Source organism: Pseudophryne corroboree, chromosome 12 (genome assembly GCF_028390025.1).
Source record: "Pseudophryne corroboree isolate aPseCor3 chromosome 12, aPseCor3.hap2, whole genome shotgun sequence".
NCBI lineage: Eukaryota > Metazoa > Chordata > Amphibia > Anura > Myobatrachidae > Pseudophryne > Pseudophryne corroboree.
The window spans coordinates 116,300,495-116,319,870 of record NC_086455.1 but is presented as its reverse complement, the minus strand read 5'-3'; the positions used below and the strand labels follow the sequence as shown (position 1 = coordinate 116,319,870).

The following is a 19,376-nucleotide window of genomic DNA, read 5'->3' as shown; positions in this document are numbered from 1 at the left end:
AATAATGAATGAGTGCTTTTGACCCCTGTGTGCCATGGATTAGAGGTGGAAAAATAGATGTCCGGAAGGGTGGAAAAGGAAGAGCACTGTTCCCAAACATCTGCTGTTCCCTCCTCTTGCTTTACTACAGCCGTGCAGTGGAAAGGGAATGAGAGTGCACAACAGGGAGCAGGGACTGTATGCTAAATGTATAGTCCTGTATCTGCTGTCTGCTATGCAGTTGTGATTTTACAATAAAACAAAAACCAGAGAACATTTTCATTGTCCTCAACGCTCTCCTTTGTATCGTCTATGGAGTTCCGACTCTACATTATGCTCTCTGCTAATTACTCGTATGCTTAAATAATTAAGCTTTAATAGTGTAAAGCGTTAAGTGCTTACTCAATTGCTGTAATAACATTATAAAATAAAAATGTTCTAAAATATTCTCATAAAAACAGTAAGATTTAGGTTTGGAAATATTCCCCATCTTTCCGTAGCATGTTCTTTATGGTAATGTCATTTTTTTGGGAGTTTGTAGAGATGCTTTGCATGTTGTGGTTTAGTTGTATGACTCTGGGGAATAATGGGCGAAGATGGTAGGAATTGGTGCTGCAGCTAGCCAGTCGTGCACAGGTGGAATAGTGCCGTCCAGTGATTACATTATGGAAAAATGAAAAAAAAAAAAAAAATCAATGTCATTGTTTCTGTTTCTTTCTTTTCAACCTACCAGCCGCCTGTTCTCCAGTGCTGCAAATGCCAAGTACCCAGACACTGTTGGAATGACATTTGACCACACCAACCAATGGCTGTCTTGTGTGTACAATGACCACAGTCTGTACGTATGGGATATTAAAGACCTGAAGAAAGTGGGGAAAGTGTACTCTGCGCTGTACCATTCTTCATGTGTATGGAGCATTGAGGTATGACAGCGTAACATATGCTCAATTTTACCATATTTGACAGTGGTCCTCAAACTTTTTTGAATCCCGGCACTTGTTTTGCCTATTACATTGACCAAAAATAATTTGAATTAGTCCTGGAACACCAATCCTGTGCAAGTGCATGGAGGCACCCAGTTTGAGAACCACTGATTTAACCAATAACAGCGCCACCTAGAATGTCATTATAAAAACTGTCTTTTATAATTTAAAGAAATGTTATTGGAAATTGGCTTTTTAAGTGTGTTTGCAGCAAAAAAAGACTGGATACATTTCACAACTCTGACCTCAACTGTACAGATACAGAATTCTTGTTTCTCTAGCATCCATAAGGGATATTGGGGACAGAATTGGTACAATGGGGTATAGATGGCTCCAAAGGAGCCAGTGCACTTCAAATTTCTTCAGCTGGTTGTGCTGGCTCCTCCCCTCTATGCCCCCGCCCACAGGCAGTTTAGAAAAAAGTGCCTTCAGGAGAGGATGCACACTCTGCAGCTCCAGAGTTTTTTTTCTGCAATTTTTTTTTAAACGTTTGCTTGTTTCGGTTTGCTGTTTGGGCAACAGTAATACCTGCGCCGTGGGAGTTAGGGGGGTAGACGGTCACCGGCCTCATGAGGTGCAGAGCCGCTTCTCCGCTGCGGGACCACCGTCCTGAGGGGCTGTTTGTTCAGAGGGGAGCTGCGCCTTAGTTGTCGCAGCTGCAGCTTGCTGCACGCCCCTAACAGAGCCGAAGGTGATCGCCGCTAGGGGGGCCCCCGGTTCATTGTGCAACAGACGCGTGGGTGAGGCGTACGGGTCCCTCCTGGGGGGACCTGCAGGTGTCCCTGCGTGAGACTGGCGGGAGGTGTGTTGTACCAAGCATTTGTGAGGCTACACAGCCTGTGGAGACACAGCCAGTATAAAAATCGTATTAGTAGCTCCGGCGCCATAGCGGGGGGCGGAGCTACATCAGAGCAGGCTCAGCGGCATTTTGGCGCCTTCCTCTGCCTAAGCAGCAGCCTCATACAGATTCTCAAAATGGTCACAGGAACACTGGTAACGGGGGGAGAGCCGCTATTGGTGCACAGTTTACATTCCTGGGGAATTATCTGTACTGCAGTATCACTGTTTTATAGTACTACATAAAACGCTGACAGTCTCACTGGGGCTGTACAGCGTTGGGTGCGCTGGTGTCCTCTCTTCTGTGTCTCCTCTCACATGCAATAGGGCAGGCTTGTTTTGTATTCAGTCTGTGTTGTATGTGTATTGTTTCTGTATTTCATTATGGTGAAACAGAAGTCATGCAGTGTATGCGTTGGGTTGACGGGGTGGCTGGGTCGACGTGGTCATTGAGTCGACCTGTGCTAGGTTGACAGGTCTAAAGATCGACATGAGTTTTAAAAATAAATAAATATTTTTTTCATTTTTTGGATTTTTCCATACTTGACAATCCACATGGACTACGAGTGGAACGGTATCCTGTGCCGAGTGAAGCTGTAGCGGAGTGAGGCACCTTGCCCGAAGCATGGCGAGCGCAGCAAGCCAAGCGAGGTGCCACGGTGCACTAATTGGGATTCCCCATCACTTTATGAAGAAAACGACACCAAAAAAAGGCAAAGACTCATGTCGACCTTTTCACCTGTCAGCCTGGTACGGGTCGGCCTGGTGACCACGTCGACCTGGTTGCCCTGTTGGCCTGGGGCATGTCGACATGTCGTGGTCGACCCAGTGATTGTCGGCCTGGGTTGAGTCGACCCAACGACCCATACCCGTGGACAAGTGGAATAGCCTCCCATCAAATGTGGTAGAGGCTAAGACAGTAAAGCAATTTAAACATGCTTGGGATAGACATAAGGATATCCTTACAAAGAAATGAGGATCAAATAAGGTTTGTGATAAAAAATATGGTAAACAAAAAAATGGGGCAGACTAGATGGGCCAAGTGGTTCTTATCTGCCGTCAAATTCTATGTTTCTATGTAATGCCAGATTCTCCCCTAGTTCATCAGGCTCCGTTTCATGTGAGCAATGTAGTCAGTCATCACAGAGTGCTGATAACAACATGGGGGAGAGTCCAGAGCCTTCCTGGCTGGGGGCTATAAAAACTATGATGTCTGATAGGTCCTCTCAACTCACTGCCAATGCCAATAAAACACAAGAACTGCAACATGCAGTGGCTAGCCTAACTGCCAAGGCTGATGCTTCCCATCCCCCGCTGTCTACTACAGGTGCACAAAAACGTGCTTTACCTGCAGTCCTATCAGATTCTAATGATGATGTACAGGTGGACGGGGATGATGGGGACCCCATTAGTGGGGATTTCACCTCTACACAGGGTATAGAACCCCTCATATTGGCTATACGGGATATGTTAAAGCTCTACCTGGAGGACGCTTCTAATCAGCAGTCGTTTTTCCTCCCACAAGACAAACTGACAGTCACTTTTCCTGATTCCAAAGAACTGGATGATTTATTTAAATTAGCCTGAAAAAATCCAGATACAAAATATCAGGTCTCCAAACTGTTTTTAAATACCTTCCCATTTGCCCCTGAAGGCAGGAAATTCTGTGAAGAATCTCCAGCTGTAGACGTCTCAGTCTCTCGCCTTTCTAAAAAGGCGGTGCTCTCTGCTCCGGGCTCTTTTACGGTAAAGGACCCGGGGGATAGGAAAATAGAGACCACACTAAAATCTACTGCAGGTGTAGCTCAAAGGCCAGTCATTGCTGGTTGCTGGATGACTCATGCCATTCGTACATGGGCTACTCAGGTTCAGGAGGGTCTTTCGGGTGATATGACCTTGGTTACTACTGTAACTTTCCTAAAACATATTTAGGACACAGCAAGAGCCCTCTGTGACTCCCTTAAGGAGATTGGCAATATAAATGCTAGAACCACTGCTATGGCTGTGTCTGCACGCAGTGCCATATGGTTGCGTCAATGGATCGCAGACACTGATTCCAAACGAAATGTGGAATCTCTTCCCTTCACAGGTGCATGGCTCTTTGGAGGTGAATTGGACACATGGCTCTCAAAGGCTACTGCTGGGAAATCCACGTTTCTCCCTTCAGGGGCTCTGCCTGCTAGGCGTACCTACCCGGGACCGTCTACTCAGTCCTTTCGGTCCTCCAGATTTCGCTGTAGGGCTAGGGGTGCCTCCAATGCAGCTAGAGGCTCCAGAGGTAAGCCTAAGAAACCAGCTGTTGCCGGCTCTCAGGAACAGAGCACCAGTTCAGCTTCCATAAAGACTTTGGCATGACTGTGCCCACCCACAACGAGGGGATCTCGTGGTAGGAGCTCTGTTACGTCACTACAGCCACGTCTGAGACGGTTCCTGTCAAGATGCCTGGTTAAGGGACCTTATCTCTCAGGGTTTCAAGCTGGAGTTCGACGGTGCGCCTCCCCAACGATCTTTCAAGTCAGGCTTGCCAGTTTTGGAAAATATGCGTGTTAAGCTACTGCTTGCCATCGACAAGTTGGTCCCAGGTCATTGTTCCAGTACCCCTGCTACTGCAAGGACAAGGTTACTACTCCAGTCTGTTTGTGGTGCCAAAACTAGATGGGTCTGTGAGACTCATTTTGAATCTGAAGTCCTTGAATCCTTACCTGAAGGTTTTCAAATTCAAGATGGAATCTTTGAGAGCGGTTATCGCAGGCCTGGAACAACAGGAATTCCTTGTGTTCCTGGATATCAAGGACGCCTACCTACATATCCCGATTTGGCCTCCTCATCATGCCCATCTGCTGTTCATCCTGCTGAACGATCACTACCAGTTTCAGGTGTTACCCATCGGCCTGTCTACAACTCCGAGGGTGTTCACGAAGGTGATGGCGGAAGTGATGTTCCAGCTCAGAGTCCAGGAGGTCAACATTGTCCCTTACCTGGACGATCTCCTGATAACAAGTTCCAGGGAGCTTCTACTGCTCCATATAGATCGCACTATCCAACTTCTGTCTCACCACGGGTGGATTCTAAATTTACAGAAGTCTCAACTGGATCCGTCTCAAAGGCTCCTGTTTCTGAGTATGATCCTGAATACTGTAGCTCAGAGAGTGTTCCTCCCAGAGAACAAGGTGAGAACACGTCAAGAGATGGTTCGCAGGGTTCTCCGACCTGCTCGAGTTTCCATTCATCTTTGCATAAAATTGTTGGGAAAAATGGTGGCCTCGTACGAGGCGATACAGTTCGGCAGGTTCCATGCCAGACCCTTCCAATTGGACATCTTATAAAAGTGGTCCGGTTCACATCTTCAGATGCACCGAATGATTCAGCTGTCACCCCAGGCCAGGATTTCACTCCTGTGGTGGTTACAGTCTTCCAACCTGCTGGAAGGTCGACGTTTCGGGAATCAGGATTGGATCCTCCTCACGACAGATGCGAGCCTGAGAAGATGGGGAGCTGTCACCCAGAGGGCGCAGTTCCAAGGCAGGTGGTCTGTCCAAGAGACCCTTCTTCCGATCAACATTCTGGAACTTCGGGCTATCTACAATGCTCTGATTTAGGCCTCCCCTTTACTCAGGGATCAGGTGATCCAGGTTCAGTCGGACAACGCCACGCCTGTGGCACATATCAACTGACGGGGAGGGACAAAAAGCAGGGCCTGCATGCGAGAAGTGTCAAAAATACTTCTCTGGGTGGAAAGAAATGCAAGAGAGATGTCTGCGATTTTCATTCCAGGAGTGGACAACTGGGAAGCAGACTTTCTGAGTCGCCACGACCTCCACCTGGGGGAGTGGGGATTGCATCCTCTGGTGTTTCAACAGATTGTCAACAGGTGGGGATACCCGCAGATCGACATGATGGGGTCTTGCCTCAACAAGAAGCGCTGCTACTGCTCGCGAACCAGAGACCCTCAGGCGAGTGCGGTGGACGCACTGACGTCACCTTGGCCTTACCGGCTGGTCTACTTATTTCCTCCGATTCCATTGATCCCAAGGGTGCTCCAGCGGATCAGACATCAGAGTACAAGCAATCCTGATTGCGCCGGTTTGGCTTCGAAGGGCATGGTACGCAACTCTACTGGACTTGTCCATAGAAGACCCTTGGTCTCTTCCACTAGGAAAGGATCTTCTTCAGCAAGGACCGTTTGACTATCCAGACTTACGGCGGCTTCGTTTGATGGCATGGAAGTTGAGCGGATCATCCTAGCTCACAAAGGGCTTTCCAAAAAGGTCATTGCCACTATGGTGCAAGCCAGAAAAGCTGTGACGTCAAACACTATCATCAGATCTGGAGGAGATATGTCTCTTGGTGCGAGGAGTGCACGTATTTGCCTGCGGAGTTTCACTTGCGACGTTTCCTGCAGGCTGGTGTGTATAAAGGCTTACGTCTGGGTTCCGTTAAGGTCCAGAGTTCAGCTCTCTCAATTTTCTTTCAGAAGGAATTGGCTGTGTTGCCTGAAGTTCAGACCTTCTTACAAGGGGTACTCCACATACAACCTCCCTTTGTGCCGCCTACGGCACCCTGGGCTTTGGAGGTAGTGTTGAAATTTCTACAGTCCTCCTGGTTTGAGCCTCTGATAACAGTAGAAGAAAAGTACCTCACATGGAAGACAGTGATGTTATTGGCCCTGGCTTCTGCTAGACGCGTCTCAGAATTGGGAGCCTTATCGTGTAAAAGTCCATACTTGGTCTTTTACGAGGACAGAGTGGAGTTCCGGACTAGACAGCAGTTCCTGCCACAGGTTGTCTCTGCATTTCACCTGAATGGACCTATTGGGGTTCCGTCCTGTTCTGACGCTTCGGCTTCTCCGGAGTCTTTGGATGTTGTCCGTGTTTTGAAGATCTATGTCAGGCGCACAGCTCTGGTCAAGAAGACTGATTTCTTGTTTGTGCTTTATGATGCACAGAAAAAGAGTTGTCCTGCTTCAAAGCAGACCATTGCTTGTTGTATTAGTCTTACTATCCAACAGGCCTATGTGTCGGCAGCCTTACCTGTTCCTCAGTGTCTGAAGACCCACTCTACGAGGTCAGTGGGCTCTTCCTGGGCGGCTGCCCGTGGAGTCTCGGCCTTGCAACTATGCCGAGCGGCTACCTGGTCGGGGGAAGAACACTTTTGAGAAATTCTACAAATTTGATACCCCGGCCAAAGAGGATATCCAGTTTGGGCAGGCGGAGCTACAGCAGTTTCCGCACGTTCCCGCCCATTTTGGAAGCTTTGGGATATCCCCATCGTTCTAATTCTGTCCCAAATATCCCTTATGGATGCTAGAGAAAATAGGATTTTAAATACTTACCAGTAAATCCTTTTCTCGTAGTCCATAAGGGATATTGGGCGCTCGCCTCTGTGCAGTGACTTCTGCAGGTTCTCTGTTGTGTTTTCTGTTCAGCTGTTGCTGTTTTTCTGTTGCTAGCCGTTGCTGGACAGGTTGTGTTATGGTGTGCTGGTGTGTAAATCTCACCACACATCTTGTTATCCTGTTTCCTTCTCTCAAGTATGTCCTTTCTCCTTTGGGCACTGTTTTACATATAACTGCCTGTGGGAGGGGGCATAGAGGGGAGGAGCCAGCACACCCAGTTGAAGAAATTTAAAGTCCACTGGCTCCTTTGGACCCGTCTATACTCCATCGTACTAATTTTGTCCCCCATATCCCTTATGGACTACGAGAAAAGGATTTAGCGGTAGGTATTTCAAATCCTTTTTTTTTTCTACTGCTAAACAGTAGGCAAGGGAATATCATTGGGCAGTACAGTATCATTGCACAGTTGCTACATTCTAGCAAAAAGGCATTGTATTGTATGTTGCCTAATGAATGAGTACAGTAGCAACCATTGCTATGTTTCAGCAGGAGCTCTGTATCTGACCCTCTCATTTAATATGACCTAATCAGGAACTGGGTTCCTGAACCTTTCTTGGGCCCAAATGTATTTTCTATTGGATAAGTTTTGTTTCGAAGTCCATTTTGAGTGCCTTCTTTTCTAAAATATTCTCTCTCTCTCTCTCTCTCTCTCTCTGTGTGTCTCTCTGTGTGTCTCTCTGTGTGTCTCTCTGTGTGTCTCTCTGTGTGTCTCTCTGTGTGTCTCTCTGTGTGTGTGTCTGTGTGTGTGTCTGTGTGTGTGTCTCTGTGTGCGTGTCTCTGTGTCTCTCTCTCTCTCTGTGTGTCTCTGTGTGTGTGTCTCTCTCTCTCTCTTTCTCTCTCTCTCTCTCTCTCTCTCTGGGGAGTATTTAATTAGTGTTGCAATTTCCGACAGGGCGAAAAGACGGAACTTTCTGACGATAATCTGTAGTTGTCGACACTTCAGTATTCAATTGAAGTGCAGTTTCTCCGCCCTGTCAAATTCCGAAATGTTGAAAAACACATGGATGAGCGGAAACTCTGCTCATCCATGTGTTTTCGACCCCCGCCGGGGTCAAACGAGTCCGTTTTCGACCTTTAATTTTCGCCCAAAAGAGAGGGGGCGAAAATGAATGGTCGGAACAAGAGGGGAAACTGGCGGAAACAGGCCACAATACGAAGTGTCGGATCATCACTGTCGGAGAGGATCAGACACTAATTGAATACTCCCCTTTATAGCGTCTTCTCCTTTTTTTTTTTTTTTTTCAGATCCAGTCTGTAGTTCCTGTAACCAGAAATGGTTAGACCCAATAGCAAAATGTGAGGCAGGGCCTGGTGTTGCTGGTACTCCTGTGGCCTCTTTTGAGCATGCCCAGGCTTCATGCATGTGTATAAACTTATCAGAATAATGCTGTACAAAAAAATGTTCTTATAGGTTTTATTAATAAGATAAAATATTGGTATTGTGGTGAGTGGCCCCAGATAATATTGTATTCAAAATAAATGTATATTTGAAATGTAAATATGCTGTTAAGGGTCAAACAGAGGAAACCTTCATTAATCTGTGCACACATATTGTATTCCTAGCAAGTGTATCATTTATTTTTATGTCTGTTCTAGGATCTTATTTGACCTTTTTAATTTATGGTCTCTAAGGGACAGATCCCTAGGGTGAATATAAGCAAAGTCCTCAGACAGGTATATCAGGTTAACGGCAATACAGCTGGACCACAGTTCTGAGTATTATACTGTGCTGTGGGAAATTGCGTCAGAAACCTGGGAAAACGGAGCAGTTGCTCTGAATGCATTTGACCTGTTGAAAACAAATTTGCTCTTGCCTCACAATATTTTTCTTCCTTTTGGTATTTACAATTGTGCTAAATACTCCCCCATATTTTATAGAAAAAAAAATGTCTGGCCTCAGTAATTCACAAGAATCCTGCAAAGTTCTTACGCAGTAGATACTATGGTATTGATACAAGAATTTGCCAGGGTTGCAAGTTTTGGCTCCTTGGATGCATTGGACAGTGTGGATACCTTCAGTGAACTGTTGTCCTTCTAAATGTAAGAGAATGGGTGGTATCTATTTAATATCTACGGGACGGATTTAAATGCTCGTCTATCCCTCCCGCCCCTTATTGCGCCCGCCGGTGGTACTCTAATGTTACTGCCATCAGGCGTGACAACTTCAATTCAGCTCGTTACCCCTGGAGATAGCAAGCTGAAATGCGCGTAAAGAGACCCGTTGGGCTCCCAATCGGGTCTCTTCACGATCGCGCCCAGTACTTTATTCTGGTTTAGGCGCTTGACGCGCCTAAACCATACTCTAATGAGTGCGATCAGTGCAATAATAGGGCACTTTTGAATGTCACCCCTCTATCTCTCGTCACTTAAGACGGGAGATAGCGAGTGCGATATGATTTGAATCCAGCCCTATGTCTCTCTCTGTGCGTGTCTGTGTGTGTGTGTCTCTCTCCCCCTGTGCCTCTCTGTGTGTGTGTGTGTGTGTGTGTGTGTGTGTGTCTCTCTCTCTCTCTCTCTCTCTCTCTCTCTCTCTCTCTCTCTCTCTCTCTGCCTCTCAGTGTGTGCCTCTGTCTCTGGCTCTCTGTCATGTTTTGGAATAAATGTTTTGCCTGGATTTGGTAGAGCCTTGCGTGAAGGGAGCTTTTAAGCCCCTCCTATGGTCCTTTCCCCATTTTGCATGGATTTAGGGTCTTTTATTTTGGATCCCACAGTAATTTAGTTGGGTCCAAGACTATACAAATTCCCATGATCTATTTTTCATGCTTTTTCTTTCTAATGAACTAATCCTTTTCCTTCAAATGAAGCAATACACCTATCTCGACTATAGATGTAGTCCAGACCACTTTTATGGCATGTGTCTCTACATGGCAGAAACAATTTACCACTACTGTTTAAGGGACTATCCTATGATAGTAGGGGATTGTCAAGACAGGAACAATTTACATCTGAGACAGTATTAGCTGGATAGAGGGGACCGCCTGGTGCTGGTCATAGTCTTGCTGGGGTCAGTGCACAACCTGAGTTCACAAGTATGGCGCCCAACCTGCTTGATGTTGGAGTAAACTGCGTATTAAGCACAGTCTGGAATTTGTTTGCTGTGTACAGCATACAGCCTGGAGCTGATGTTGGAGCTTGCTGTGTACAGCATATAGCCTGGAGCTGATGTTGGAGCTTGCTGTGTACAGCATACAGCCTGGAGCTGATGTTGGAGCTTGCTGTGTATGGCTCACAGCCTGGAGCTGATGTTGGAGCTTGCTGTGTACAGCATACAGCCTGGAGCTGATGTTGGAGCTTGCTGTGTATGGCTCACAGCCTGGAGCTGATGTTGGAGCTTGCTGTGTATAGCTCACAGCCTGGAGCTGATGTTGGAGCTTGCTGTGTATAGCTCACAGCCTGGAGCTGATGTTGGAGCTTGCTGTGTATAGCTCACAGCCTGGAGCTGATGTTGGAGCTTGCTGTGTATAGCTCACAGCCTGGAGCTGATGTTAGAGCTTGCTGTGTATAGCTCACAGCCTGGAGCTGATGTTGGAGCTTGCTGTGTATAGCTCACAGCCTGGAGCTGATGTTGGAGCTTGCTGTGTATAGCTCACAGCCTGGAGCTGATGTTGGAGCTTGCTGTGTATAGCTCACAGCCTGGAGCTGATGTTGGAGCTTGCTGTGTACAGCAGACAGCCTGGAGCTGATTGTGGAGTTTGCAGTGTTATGGCTCACAAACTGCAGCTGGTGTTGAAGCTTGCTCTGTATAGCACAACCTGGAGATAATAGTAAGATAGCAGGAGATAATGCACACGCAGGGACTGGAACAGATGCACAGGTACGCTGCCAAGAGCCAGGAAGCAGCTCTTTATAGAGAAGTAGTTCTGGCATAAAGTTCAATGAGCTGGCATAAAATGGCTTCCTTGTCCAGATAAGCTTGGAGGTTGCTATTCAGTCAGGTGATGTCTGCCAAGATGGTGGCGTCATACTCAGACAGCACAGGAGATGATTCCATGATGGACGCCAACCATTCAGCTGGTTGGTAAGCATGAAGCTCAGGGATATATCCTGTGGCCAGAAGGAGCATCAATGGCAGTGACATGGCTCTGGTGGGGCAGGTAATGGGGCCTGGAACCTCAGTGTGTGACGACCTACAAATCATGATAACTACTTGTCCAGTAGTATCCGAAGTCCATTTTGTCCTCATGTCCGCTCTAAGATGTAGAAATATCTGGGTCGACATTTGAGTTCATCAGTCAATAACAGGCAGGCAACAGCTCCAAAAGGCTTCCTTTGAACTTTCGACTAACGTCACGCAGCCGCCCCAAAAAAGCTCCCGTCACGCCTCTGTTCGGTATGCCCCCCCAATGCTGCAACGACGCCCCTCTGATAGCCGCCGCTGTCAATTAGTTCCTGGATGCAGCCGCAATGTGAAAGGTCGCGCCACTGCGGTCAGTGCGTGTGCGCAGACCAGATGGGTGCGGTCGCTACGAGCGACCACACGCCTGCAACCATCTCTGAATTAGGCCCATAGTCTGTTGTGGTCTCTTTGAGGGAACATTAATACAACTTGACATTTGTTGCTATAAAAAAAAAAAAAAAAAGTGCCATGTTTTTTTTTTTTTTTTTTTTTTTGGTGCATTCCAAAATAAAAACAAGCTTCTAGTTATGTGTGTGGGGGGGGGGTTGTATTTTTTTTTTCTTCTCTTTTTTTATATCTGGGAGTAGAACAAGACATTCCAGCCAATGAGACCTATCTGCTATGCCCCGTGACTACATACTGTACCTCATTATTATAAATCTGTCAGAGTAAAGATGAAGACTACAGGGCACTTAATGTATAACCAATAGCTTTTTAATGACTGAGAAAAGTGTACAAATATTACGAAGTTTGCCATTCAATATTATGATTTTACCTACTGTTAAGGGCCCTACACACTCGGCGATGCGCCGCCGAGATGCCCGACGGCCGATACGGCCGACGAGCAACCCGGCGGCGGGGTTGGCAGTGACGGGGGGGAGTGAAGTTTCTTCACTCCCCCCGTCACCCGGCTGCATTGAAGTGCAGGCAAATATGGACGAGATCGTCCATATTGGCCTGCATGCACAGCCGACGGGAGATCAGCGATGAACGAGCGCGGGGACGCGCATCGTTCATCGCTGGAGTCTCCACACTGAAAGATATGAACGAGTTCTCGTTCATTTATGAACGAGATCGTTCATATCTTTCAGAATATCGGCATGTGTGTAGGGCCTATTAGTAAGTGTATGCAATAGGTTATTTGTAAACTTCCTGGATAAGAGCTACATTACCTTATTTTAAGTATTTCATTTTCACCTGGGCTCACTTCACATGCACATGCACACGCACACGCACACACACACACACACGCACACACACATATAACTTTCCTACATATGTCTGTTAATACTGCCTTTTAATCCTGTAGGTGTACCCAGAGATGAAGGATGGCAACCAGGCCTGCCTTCCCCCCAACTCTTTCATAACGTGTTCCTCTGACAGCACCATCCGTCTCTGGAACATGGAGACTTCCAACATCCATGGCACCGCCCTGCACCGCAACATCCTCAGCAGTGTGAGTGTCTGCACTGGTTTGGCCTGTACTCTTTTTACTATTTGTGCTATGCAGAGACATAATTGTGTTCATGCATGCAGGATAGAAGTTACTAGGGCAATGGCTAGATTAAGTATTCGTGTTGTGTGTGTGTGTTTTTTTTTTTTTTTGCCGAAGACTTTTTGTTTCTAGCATTATATCCTCCTATTATTGCTGCAGTTGCGCCAACCTGCCCATCTTGCCACGCCGTGTCCCGTGAGAATCTTCTAGCATTGGGCGTCTATTTTGCACTTTTGTTGGTAAAAATGTATCTCTGTTGCAATGTGATGTGACCACTGGCATTTCTAGAGAGGGGACCTGTGTGCAGGCTCCGTGTGTGGACCTCCTCCTCCTCCGCTAGCTGTCACCGCCGCTGTTTGTGCTCTCAGCACTGAAACTCTGGCACAGTGCCAGAGTCTACAGCACATGCGCAGGACTCTGAAAAAATGGCCGCCGCTCCATTTTTTCAGAGTCCTGCGCATACGCTGTAGACTTGGTGTGCTAGCAGCGGCGGTGATGTAGAGGAGGGGGCCCACACAGAGTCACCGATGGACGCCGGAATGGTGAGTATAGAAGAAATGGGTGCGGTGGGGGCCCCTCTGGACCCAGGGGCCCGTGTGCACCGCACACACTGCACCCATTATATATACGCTACTGGATGTGACTAGGATGCACTAGGAGGCTGTGCTGATTAATCTGATATTACTGGGCACACGTCTTAGTTAAATAGCAAACACAACACGGCCTGCCATTCCGGTTTTCACCCTGCAGTATTAATGTATTAAAACAGAACTACTATATTTAATGTGCACTGGCCCGCTTGTCAGGGCTTTCTACATTGTTCAGTATTCTGTAGTGCCATATCCATCCGCTGTTATTCAGCACTGTGCTGTAGTTTTCATTCATGGAACAATGGCCACCCAGTGGTGAAACTATGTATTGCATGCTGTGGATCCTCTTGTGCCTTATCACGCCTTACTTCGCCTACCTGCGCTACGTGTATGGCGCAGCAACGATGAGCGTGGCTACATCTATACAAGTGTCATATATCAAGTGAATCCGCACCTGCTCCTGGTGTGTTCTGGTAGTATTGCGTTGCAGCTAAGACACCTATTCAGACAAAGAAAAAAGTCATCTGACATTAGCAGAGTTGCATGGGTCCTGGCGACTCACTCACACCAGACATGGTATATTGAGGCTAGATCTATGAGGACACATCTGTATATTCATCCTGCTCACCTTTTTTTCTCCTCAGTTTATATGTCTAAATAGATAAACCAACCATCTGAGTAGCTAGAACTAGCATTCCATGAAATCATTGTGCTCACAGCTGCACAGAGTATTTCTAGCTATCTGTGTGCTTCCTTCTGTGAGCAAGGCAGATGTGTGACTAAGTTAGAGCAGTAGATGTCCTGTGTGAGGAATGTGGGCTAGCAGGAAGCCAGAGGTTTAGTGGAAGGAAGTAGAGTCCTCTGATAGCAGGGAGGTCATGTGATGTTACTTTTAAGGTGCATTGATATCACAATCTTCCCAAATCAAGTTAAATCAAAGTTCAGACATCCTGACTTTGTATATGTTCTTTTTTTAATGGACAAGTAACCTCCTTTTTGTGTTTAATACATGAAATACTAATTGTTCGTTTGCATTACCAGGACCTGATGAAAATCCTGCTGGTTGACAGCAGTAATACACAGGCTTTGCTGGACACAGACTGTATCTCTGCTGGACTCGGAGATAAAGTGGATTCTCAGACACTAGACACCAAGATTGGCATTCGCTCCGTGTGTGTGAGCCCTAGTGGACAGCACCTGGCCTCAGGAGACCGAATGGGTACACTCAGGTAATGACATGAAGTGTAGGCCTGGAGGAAGAGTGGGCTGGGTATTAACATCAGATCTGACATGTTCTTTCTCTCTGACAGGGTCCATGAACTACAGTCTCTCTCAGAGCTCTTGAAAGTAGAAGCTCATGACTCGGAGATCCTCTGCCTGGAGTACTCCAAGCCAGAGATGGGTAACTAATTCCTATGTCAGAACTTACTCTAACTATAAATACACTTAAGTTACCAATAAATCAAATTGCATCCCATTTTATATTAATGAGCTGTTCGTTACACTGCTGCATAGATATACATATTTGTGTGTGTATGTATATGTATGTATGTGTATATATATATATATATATATATATATATATATATATGTGTGCTTAGATATGATGAGTTATTAAAATGCTCTTTAGAAAGTATGCTCTCTCACATAGATCTTTGTATTCCACCAGGAGAGTTGTTTACTTCACATGTCCTTAGACATGACATAGATTAGCTGTGTCTTGCTCATGGAGTACAGTTCTATTTACAAAGCTTTTCTCTTATGTCCTAGAGGATGCTGGGGACTCCGTAAGGACCATGGGGTATAGACAGGCTCCGTAGGAGTTATGGGCACTCTAAAGAACTTTTAGTATGGGTGTGCACTGGCTCCTCCCTCTATGCCCCTCCTCCAGACCTCGGTTAGATTCTGTGCCCAGAGGAGAATGGGTGCACTACAGGGGAGCTCTACTGAGTTTCTCTGATAAAAGAATTTTGTTAGGTTTTTTTATTTTCAAGGAGCACTGCTGGCAACAGGTTCCCTGCATCGTGGGACTGAGGGGAGAGAAGCAGACCTACTTAAATGATAGGCTCTGCTTCTTAGGCTACTGGACACCATTAGCTCCAGAGGGATCGGAACGCAGGTCTCCCCCTGCCGTTCGTCTCAGAGCCGCGCCGCCGTCCTCCTCGCAGAGCCGGAAGATAGAAGCCGGGTGAGTATAACGAAGAAAGAAGACTTCTAAGGCGGCAGAAGACTTCAGATCTTCACTGAGGTAAGCGCTGCGCGCCATTGCTCCCACAAGTTACACACACGGCAGGCACTGATGGGTGCAGGGAGGGGGGGGGAGCGGGGGGGGGGGCCGCCCGCCCGCCCGCCCTGGGCAGCAATATATACTTCTATTAGATGCATATGGGCTGCGGTGTCAGTGAATATGTTCATCCCCCACCATTTGATTGTGAATTTGAGCGGGACCGAAGCCCGCCACTGGAGGGGGCGGAGCTTGGTCGCACAGTACTAACCAGCGCCATTTTCTCCACAGTGTGCTGAAGAGAAGCTGTCTCTCCGGACTCTCCCCTGCAGAACGGTGATACAGGGCTGAAAAAGAGGGGGGGGGGGCACATTTTGGCGCAGTGAGTGTATTACACGATTGACTTAATATAAAAGCGCTATATCTGGGAATTGTTTCCAGTGTCAGTTGGCGCTGGGTGTGTGCTGGCATACTCTCTCTCTGTCTCTCCAAAGGGCCTTGTTGGGGAACTGTCCCCTTATAGATATATCCCTGTGTGAGGGTGTCGGTACGCGTGTGTCGACATGTCTGAAGCGGAAGGCTTATCCAAGGAGGAGGTGGAGCAGATGATTGTGGTGTCTCCGTCGGCAACGCTGACTCATGATTGGTATGATATGTGAAATATTTTAAATGCTAATGTGACCTTATTACATAAGAGAATGGACAAAGCTGAGTCCAAGGAAACAGCAGGGAGTTAATCCGCGGATGTGGCTGGGTCACAGGGCCCGTCAGGGTCTCAAAAGCGTCCCTTATCACAAATAGTAGACACTGATACCGACACGGATTCTGGCTCCAGTGTCGACTATGATGAGGCAAGGTTGCACCCTAAGGTGACCAAAAGTATTCATTATATGATTATGGAAATAAAAGATGTTTCGCATATTACAGATGACCCCTCTGTTCCTGACACGAGGGTACATATGTTTAAGGGGAAGAAACCTGAGGTAACGTTTCCTCCATCTCATGAACTGAACGAGTTATTTGAAAAAGCTTGGGAAACTCCAGACAAAAAACTGCAGATTCCCAAGAGGATCCTTATGGCGTATCCTTTCCCGGCAAAGGACAGGGTACGTTGGGAATCCTCGCCCAGGGTGGACAAGGCATTAACGCGTCTGTCCAAGAAGGTGGCGCTACCGTCTCCTGACACCGCGGCCTGCGGATCGTAGACAGGAGACTACCTTAAAGTCTATTTATGCACATACAGGGGCTTTACTCAGGCCGGCAATAGCATCGGCATGGGTCTGTAGCGCTGTTGCAGCATGGACAGATATCTTGTTGGCTGACATGGATACCCTGGACAAGGATACCGTTGTCCTGACTTTGGGCCACCTTAAGGACGCAGTCTTGTATATGAGAGACGCTCAAAGAGACGTGGGACTGCTTGGCTCCAGAGCAAACGTCATGGCAGTTTCGGCAAGGCGAGCTCTGTGGACCCGCCAATAGTCGGGTGATGCCGACTCAGAAAAGCATATGGAGGTTTTACCTTACAAGGGTGAAGTTTTGTTTGGGGATGGTCTCGCGGACCTGGTTTCCACAGCTACCGCGGGTAAATCTACTTTTTTTGTTCCCCCACAGCAAAAGAAAACCCCACAATATCAGATGCAGTCCTTTCGGTCGCATAAGTCCAGAAGAGGTGGGGGCTCCTCTTTCCTCGCCAGAGGTGAGGGTAGAGGTAAGAGAACACCTGCTTCGGCTAGTTCCCAGGAGCAGAAGTCCTCCCCAGCTTCTGCTAAATCCACCGCATGACGCTGGGGCTCCACGGAGGGAGTCCGCACCGTTGGGGGCACGTCTTCGACTCTTCAGCCAGGTCTGGGTCCTATCAGGCGTGGATCCTTGGGCGTTGGAAATTGTATACCAAAGTTACAAACTGGAGTTCGAAGAGGTGCCCCCTCGCCGATTTCTCAAGTCGGCCTTGCCAACCTCTTCCCCGGAGAGGGAAGTGGTATTAGATGCAGTTCAAAAGCTGTGTCAACAGCAAGTGATTGTCAAAGTTCCCCTAGGCCAACAGGGCAAAGGATACTATTCAACAATGTTTGTGGTCCCGAAGCCGGATTGTTCGGTCAGACTAATTTTGAATCTAAAATCACTAAACCTATACTTGAAAAAGTTAAAATTCAAGATGGAATCACTCCTGTCTGTGATATCCAGTCTGGAAGCAGGGGATTTTATGGTGTCGCTGGACGTGAAGGATGCCTACCTTCATGTCCCCATATTTCCTCTTCATCAAGAATACCTGCGTTTCGTGGTACAGGACTGTAATTACCAGTTTCAGACGTTGCCGTTTGGGCTTTCCACGGCCCCGAGGATTTTCACCAAGGTAATGGCGGAAATGATGGTGTTCCTGCGCAAGCAGGGTGTCACAATTATCCCGTACTTGGACAATCTCCTGATAAAGGCGAGATCAAGGGATCAATTGCTGAAAAGCGTGTCACTCTCCCTGAGAGTGTTACATAAACACGGTTGGATTCTCAATCTGCCAAAGTCACAGTTGCTTCCAACGACTCGACTATCATTCCTAGGCATGATTCTGGACACGGAACAGAAGAGGGTTTTTCTACCAATAGAAAAAGCCCAGGACATCCAGAACATGGTCAGGGACCTGCTAAAACCAAAAAGAGTGTCTGTTCATCAATGCACTCGAGTTCCCTTCGGCAGGTTCCATGCAAGGACGTTTCAGTGGGACCTTCTCGACAAATGGTCGGGGTCCCATCTACACCTTCATCGAAAGATAAGCCTGTCCCCCAGGGCCAGGGTGTCTCTCCTGTGGTGGCTGCAGAGTACTCACCTTCTAGAGGGTCGCAGGTTCGGCATTCAAGACTGGGTTCTGGTGACCACGGACGCGAGCCTCCGAGGATGGGGAGCAGTCACAAAAGGAAGAAATTTTTCAGGGGGTATGGTCAAGCCAGGAGGCTTGTCTACACATCAACGTACTGGAATTGAGGGCCATATACAACGGCCTACGACAAGCGGAGTATCTTCTTCGCGACCTACCGGTTCTGATCCATTCAGACAACATCACAGCAGTGGCTCATGAAAACCGCCAAGGCGGGACAAGGAGCAGAGTGGCGATGGCGGAAGCCACCAGAATTCTTCGCTGGGCAGAAAATCACGTAAGCGTTCTGTCAGCAGTCTTCATACTGGGAGTGGACAACTGGGAAGCAGACTTCCTCAGCAGACACGATCTCCATCCAGGAGAGTGGGGACTTCATCAAGAGGTCTTTGTAGAGATAGCAAGTCTTTGGGGACTTCCTCAAATAGACATGATGGCGTCACGCCTCAACAAAAAGCTTCGGAGGTATTGTGCCAGGTCAAGGGACCCTCAGGCAGTAGCGGTAGACGCCCTAGTGACACCATGGGTGTTTCAGTCGGTCTATGTGTTCCCTCCTCTACCCCTCATCTCAAAAGTGTTGAGAATCATAAGACGAAACAGAGTACAAGCAATACTCGTGGGTCCAGATTGACCTCGAAGGGCCTGGTATTCGGATCTTCAGGAAATGCTCACAGAAGATCCGTGGCCTCTTCCTCTCAGGGAGGACCTGTTACAGCAGGGGCCTTGCATGTTCCAAGACTTACTGCGGTTGCGTTTGATGGCATGGCGGTTGAACACCAAAATCCTAGCAGAGAGGTATTCCGGAGGAAGTTATCCCTACTCTGATAAAAGCTAGGAAGGAGGTAATGGCGAAGCAGTATCTTGGTGTGAAACAAAGAATGCTCCTA

The 19,376-nt window shown here is 47.5% G+C and overlaps 1 protein-coding gene across 5 annotated transcripts in view; it reads left to right on the top strand.

The window, feature by feature from the left end:
* MAPKBP1 (mitogen-activated protein kinase binding protein 1) overlaps positions 1 to 19,376 on the top strand; it is a 373,799-nt gene that overhangs the window by 208,438 nt on the left and 145,985 nt on the right. For all 5 annotated transcript variants that reach the window (XM_063947904.1, XM_063947905.1, XM_063947901.1 and 2 more), the window contains exons 10-13: positions 713 to 902; positions 12,621 to 12,767; positions 14,438 to 14,625; positions 14,707 to 14,798. In XM_063947904.1, the coding sequence (XP_063803974.1) occupies positions 713 to 902; positions 12,621 to 12,767; positions 14,438 to 14,625; positions 14,707 to 14,798 (617 nt within the window). The remainder of the gene's footprint in view (positions 1 to 712; positions 903 to 12,620; positions 12,768 to 14,437; positions 14,626 to 14,706; positions 14,799 to 19,376) is intronic.